Raw genomic sequence first — 6,898 nt, 5'->3', positions numbered from 1 at the left:
GTTAATCAGCGCCTTTTCGAAGTCACAAGTCACCGTTCGTGGCTGCACCTGGCAGTTGATCGCAGCTTGCAGCCAGTAGAGCAGGTACTTGTAGGTTTTCTCGCATTTAGCGGTCGCAAGAATGTAAACTACCGGAACGTACACATCCAATGATGCATCATACGCCATCACGATTACGCTTTGCTTGAGAGGATGGGGGCAATCTTGAAGGTACCGTCAATGTAGAGAGCCAAACCGGGTTCCCGGAGGATGGGGATCAGCTCAGGATGGGCAAAACTGCATATCCGCCGTAGTGCATTTTGGCGACAAATGTGGATTTGAATAGCAGGAAAAAGCATTCATCCAGCTCCGACAGAAAGCAGTGCGGATCCGTTTCGATCGTACGAAAGCAATCGCCTCCGTTGACGACCTCGCAGACATGTTGAACGTGCTTAATGCCCTGTTGACGACTCAGCACCTTGAACGATTGATCCGGGTACCTCTCTTTGAGCTCCGCGTACACGCCATCCCACACTCTGCCTGGTACACGACCGAAATCTTCTTGGCTTCGACTCTCTAGCAGCGCTTTCATCTCCTCTCGGGCATCAATTGCTGGCTTGGCGGGAGGGTGGTAGGTGTATTCGTTCTTGAGTACAACATGGGTTCCTGCTTTCACGATGAATCTCGCCGGGTATTCGTTGTGGCGCTGAGCGCAGGAGAGTTACTGAGTTTGCCGGCCGTTGCGACTGTAAACAGTGCGTTTGGCGTGGAACTGGTATCCTTGATAGTTCATTTTGAACAATGAAAGTAACAATGTTCTCTGTAACTTGCTTTGATTTGACAGATTATATTTTTTACGGGTCAAGCAGGTGGTAATTTGTAAGGCGAAACTGTATAGTGGCAGTGAGATTCTCACGTTTAATATCCGGGTGTGACGGAAGAGAAGAATGTGTTTTTTAAATTATTATACACAGTATAATAGCATGTATAGCCCAAAGTGATATGCGGTCGTAAGTGATTATTGCATGATTACAGCAGCATACCTATTCGTATGCTTTGTAACACGACCCAATATATCTCATGTTATATTTTTCTCACCGGTATGTATTTAGTGCATACTCGTGGTATTTTCTCAGTGCGACGAACGTAACATAGATTAGGCATTTTAGGAGAGTGAATGTTCAGAGACGTGGTTTGTTTAGGACAGATTTCAGGCGTATGCGCTTAGGACAGAGTTTTAGACATAGGATGATTTTAGATATGCACTGGGCGAGATCATCGACAACACCCACGGGGTACGCCCCTGTTCTTCGACAAACTTCTCGCTATCGACCCGAACGAATCCACGACGGAAAGAGGGTTCGCATCCGTCCTCCAAACCCTGAGCGGCATCCACGGGGTCGAACTCGACCTCCATTTCACCCTCAGCTTCCTCTTGCTCCCCGACATGGACGGCAACACCTCCGCCCTCGCCCACGGGCAGGTTCTGATAGCTCGCGCCGCTAGCTCGTTCGACGACTTCCACGGCCATAACCACTTCACCTTCATTCGGCGTTGACGTCCATATGTCTTCCAGATGCAAAGGCCGCCCCGGCCTTGAATCGTCTCCCTCACGGCGGGCACCCTCCCCGATTTTGCTTGAATCACGCCCACCAGTTGCCAACGGAATCCAGACGTCTTCCAGCCGCAGTCTCTGCTGCGCTCCCGGGGCTTCGCCCTCACGACACCACGGCGGGTTCAACAGGTCATTCATCGTCACGGCCGCGGCGACGGGCCGCTGGCGAAGACTCGACAGGCCGTCCGCATGGCCCATGAGTGCTCAAGCGCGATGGTGAACCTTGAAACGCAGCTGGGATAGATCCATGGCCCAGCGTGCCAGCTTCGCGTTCGTCGTGCGCGTTTTCACCAAAGATCCAGGTCAAGGCCTGATGGTCACTGAACATGCCGAACTCGGCGTGGTCAAGGTAACAGCGGAACTTGCTCGTGGACCCGACCACGCTCCAACCCTCGATTTCGGTCGTCCCGTCCGTCCGGTTGATCCAGTTGAGCTGCGATCCCACCGGTAGCTTGCTTGCATAGGCGACGGCCCGGTCTCGGCCGTCCACTCCCTGCATCAAACACGCTCCCATCGCCAGGTGAGAGGAGTCCTCGTAGAACTTGAACCACTTCGTGAAGTCTGGGTTGATCTGGATCGGCGGGTGTACCAAGCTGCGCGGCGGCTGATAAGGCGAGGCCGATGAAACCTTGATCGCCCAGGGGTGTTTTGTAAGCGTAGCCCAGGAAAATACTGGGAGTCAACAGAAGAAGAATAAAACCCAGAGTGCCGCAAAGCAAACCCTGAATTTCACCCTCCCTTGTTTGGCGTGAGTACCTTTCGTAATCCCTGTCGGCTCGTTTATCTTCGACGGAACGGCACTTCACCGGAGTTGTAAATGTAGCCTTTGAAGAAGCGCTGAGGTGCACGACTAATCCAGAACGCGTCCTCGATGCTGAAGGCAACCCAGAATTTCAGATCACCCGAACCCAGAATATCACGAATTCAGGATCCAGGATTTCACTTCCACTCTGGGTGAAGCTTGGAACTCAGAAGGCACCTTACCCAAGTGCTCTCTAGCCCGATAACCAACAAATACAGAGTATACAACACTACAACTAGCCGTCACTTATTCTTTTGGACCCTCGGACAGTGGGTCACTCACACACTAGGCTCACTCGAGTCTGGAATCCAGGCGCCTAGCTCCCCTGAATACTCGCCAATACGCGCACCACCCTCAATTAAGAGGGAAAATACAATCACTATCAGTTAACCTTCCCGTCACACGCAGCAGTCAATACAATATCCTGGAGGCGACTACTTAGCACTCCAGAACACAATCGGGAACATGAAATGGGCTACCACGAGCACAGCAAGTGACCCAACTAGGATATGAAATAGATGGATCACCCCAGGAAGCACAAGGCGTCTCTGGTCACCACCTAACTGGACTTAGAGTAGGTGGAGCTCACACAGACGACTCGTCCTTGTAGTCGATGTGCCCTTAATGTCCCGCGGTCGTAGTCTCGGGTCCTCCGGATTTCCATCGGCAGGCTTGGCCGAAGTCACTTGCGCGTTACAGGGAAAATTGAACTCTGTTTTGGTTATCGACTACACTATCACTTCTCTCTTCTGCACTCTTCTTCGGGCAAATGTCTTCGGTTCATTATGCTTCGGGTCGAATATCTTGGCGTCAGTATACCTTGGGTTCAGAGGTCCTGACTAGTGACGACTTGGTCGTCGCACCTTCGTCGTGGGTTAACAAATGACTTGGTTTCACCATGCAGCGAGTCCGTTGTCTTGGTTACAGTATAGTGTGAGCACTCTCCTTCTTCTCTTCGAAAAAGTCGAGTCGACAGGTCTTAGTGGATTCTCGACTGTTCTTCAAGCCACACATCACTTGATTGCAAACTGGCCTCAAACTGGCTCCAAACTTGCTTCGCATTCACACTCAGGATTCCACTTGGTATCTTGGGTGATTCTTGGAATCTTGGCGTAATTTGGTGAATCTTGGATGTCGGCTTGGGAGATACTTGGTTTTAGTATAGGGCGTCTGGATTCACGGTCCAATCCCAGGATTCCATCTTGAAATCCTGGGGCACTTGTCTTCACACAAGTGAATCTTGGGTTTCCGTGGTGCACTCTGGGTGCAAACTCTTCTTCGTCACAGACTAGCGTGTATCTCCACAAACATCAACTTGTACGGCTTCCAGCGCGTGATCATGGTGGTGGTAGTGGGTGTTTCTTGGTACTTGATCCATCTTGTCGCTCTGGACCACAGCAAGACGAGGTGTACTCTGGGATACGTTCTCCAGAGACACTTTCCGCCAGCCTTTAGGCACTCGTCGTAAGGGAAAGTCCGGTGGATGGACTGAATGCACTTGTTGAATCCTGGGTGTGCACGCCCAGGATTTCACACTTCCAGCCGGTTGGGCCCATGTGCGGCCAGGCGCGGGATTCCTTCCACAAGAACACGCCCCATCCCTGTCGCCACTCATGTCACACGGGTACGGTCGCGCCGCATCCTCTCTCTCCACCAATCACAACTCAATATAGACTCCAAGTCAAACCAGTGACGATTCGTCGTCAGCGAAAATCTGGGGCCGCTATGTGTCAGCCGCCCCTCCTGGTCCAAGTCCATCATAGAGGAAAATACTCCGAACTGGTGAACCATGGCCAGGCCACTATCACACAAGGCGCGCCGCAGCATGGAGCTCGACACGGCCGTTGCACTCTGTCGCCTTCCAGGATTTCAATCACTTCTGCACCCTGTCTCCCCAACGGTTGGTTGTCAGAACCCATCTTCAAGGTACTTTTCCCGAAAGCACAAAATCACTCGCGCGATGCGAGGTCACATCGCCATTTCACAGCTCGTCAACATGACGGAGAGAGCCCCTGCAGCGACGCCAGCGCCCGGCGCAGCAGAGCGAGGGCAACGCATCTGCGGCAATTTCCAGCATTCCAGCAGTCGACAGCAACACCCCAGCGGGCGACATGGCGACCGTAAACACTTCCGAGGACGGTTCGGCGCCCAGCGATACCTCGGCGCGGCGCTCCACCGGCGCAGCAGCCGACTTCTTTGGATGGCCAAGGCGCGCAGCCACATCGCGAGGCTGGCAAAGGCGGCGAAGGCGATTCGGCGGGCGCTGGCAGCGCGAGCCCCGCGCAAGGACGTCCAGACGCCAGCGCGCAAGAAACAACCGAGGAGGTGGCGGCTGACATTCGCGCGATAATCGCACGGGCGCCCGCGTACAACGTCCCGCGCCACGCGACCATCGACGACATTCACCGGCTCCTCTACAGCGGTCTGCTCAAGTACGAGGAGGTCCACCAGCCCGCGTTCCTGCGACCTCAGCTGCCGCCCCATTGGAAACTCCCCTCGCCTCCAGATCCAGAGGGTCACGCGTATCTCGTGGATGTACCGGCTTCGATCAGCGACGTTCGCAATGGAGCTTACACCATGGACGGCTATGGCGGAACCACGACTCTGATTGGCTTCGAGGATTTCTCGGATGACGATCTCGTGGAATTGAAACAGCTCTGCGGCGCGGACACTAACGATGGCGTGCTGCGTGCGCGGCGTGTGGCGCTTTCTGCGTACGCTCTGGACGGAGTCCTGAATTCCATTGGTTCTCGTCGTGAACTCGCTTCCATTCTGAGGCACTTCAATAGCTCGCGGCTGGCCGAGCGCGTGTTCAAGACAACTGGATTCCTGCGTCGTGTCCTGGGCAGCCATCGCCGACTCCGCAAGTAAGTCGAAGCCCAAGGGTCGTCTGCCATCCAGGATGCCCTCGCTGCTCAGAGCAAGTGTGAGGAACTCAAGCGCGAGTGGAAGTTCACGTGTGACTACTGGCACCGCGAGCTTGAGGAGGCTCTGAGCAAGATGGCGGACCTTGAAACCCAGTTTCAGATAGAACTCCAGACTCAGAAGGCCAAATACCAAGACGAGATTGATGCCCTGGAAACTGAGCGAGCTTCGCTGAAGGCCCGGCTCGAGGACGCAGAAACACAAGCGCGAATCCTGAAATCACGGCTCGAAAATGCCACTCTGGACCCCTGGCAATTTTCCGACTTTCTGCAAGAACACACAGACTTCTCGGGAAATTGGGAGCGTCTCCACGATTTGTTCAAGCTCTGCATCAAGGACTCCAAGCCTCCTGCATCCTGGGACACAGTCATCAGCGTCACCGCGATGGACAAACGCAAGGCTCCAGTACCTCCATATCCAGAACAAAGTAAACGACCGCCTCCGTCTGCTGGGCCAGGGACACCGAAGCGCACAGACATCCTGGATCTTACCGGTTCCGAAAGCAAGCCCAAAGGGAAAGCGAATTCCAGCAGCAATGCGAATTCTGGAAGCAAAACACAAAAATCCAAGAAACGGCAAAGCTCCAGTAAATCACAAGCACCGGAGTCGTCCCAGAATTCCAATCGTCACAAGGTTCAACGTCGCCCCACGGATCACCAGCCTGGCCTCGACTCAGTTCAACGTGCCGGCGAGAAAACCACCATCTCGAAGGAGGCTGCGCGCATGATGCTTCCTGGGGGCGTCGTCTGGAAAGAGGTTCGTCCTGACGTTCGCCAAATCATGCTCGCAGGGATCAAGTACGACGCAGCCATGGATTGGGTCGGCAGCGATCGCGCTGCACATGGGCATTTCGGCAGCCACAACTGGTCAAGATGCTGGTGAGCATGATGTACTGGTGGCGTCTGGATTCGACACCCTGGGCCAAGTACGTGCCTGAGGCATACTACGCAATGGCTGACGAACGCTTGGACCGACGTCTACAACGGAACGAAATGCCAGCATACTGGGGGCGGCTCGATGATCACATCGTGTACGACGACGAAGATGCAGATTCCTCGGAAGATGACCTCGAGAATGATCGTGACTACCAGCCTCCAGCGGACAGCCCAGGTGGCAGTCCGCTCAGCAGCAGCAGCTCCGAGGAAGATGGTGAAGGCGAGGAAGAGCAAGGCGAGGAAGAGGGTGGGTCGAATATGGATGACGAACCACCGGCTCCAAAACCCATGTCTCCGGTGAAGCGCACTCGTTCCGCCGACGACAACCTCACTGCTGTTCCCAACAAGCCCGCGAAACGCCAGCGCCAGAATGCCTCCTCAGGGCGTCAGGATTCCAGTGAACCTCGTGGAACTCAGGATACGCCCGCGAAGCCTCACTCCAGAAATCCTTCGGTGTTAGCGAGCAAGGCATATGATGATTTGATGGTCGAAGAGCTGATGTCAGTGGAAGTCCCTGGTGACGGCGATTCTTCCTGGCGTATTCACGGTGTCTTAGTGCTGCATGCAAGCTCTTCCAGGAACTCCTCGTGTCAGACTCCTGGATTCCCAGAGTATAAGATCCACAAGTATGCTTACGACCTT

General features: G+C 54.3%; 1 protein-coding gene across 1 annotated transcript; it reads right to left on the bottom strand.

Moving 5' to 3' along the window:
• Positions 1-1,216: 1,216 nt before the first annotated feature.
• Positions 1,217-1,792, bottom strand: IUM83_05756 (uncharacterized protein; the record flags this gene model as incomplete). Its single annotated transcript, XM_067929912.1, has 1 exon — positions 1,217-1,792. The coding sequence occupies one exon, from the start codon at positions 1,790-1,792 to the stop codon at positions 1,217-1,219; it is 576 nt and encodes a 191-aa protein (XP_067798295.1).
• Between the last annotated feature and the right edge of the window lie 5,106 nt (positions 1,793-6,898).

The sequence above is a fragment of the Phytophthora cinnamomi genome (genome assembly GCF_018691715.1).
Source record: "Phytophthora cinnamomi strain GKB4 chromosome Unknown Contig10, whole genome shotgun sequence".
NCBI lineage: Eukaryota > Oomycota > Peronosporomycetes > Peronosporales > Peronosporaceae > Phytophthora > Phytophthora cinnamomi.
Note: the sequence above shows the minus strand (reverse complement) of the source record. Positions and strands in the feature narration are given on the sequence as shown.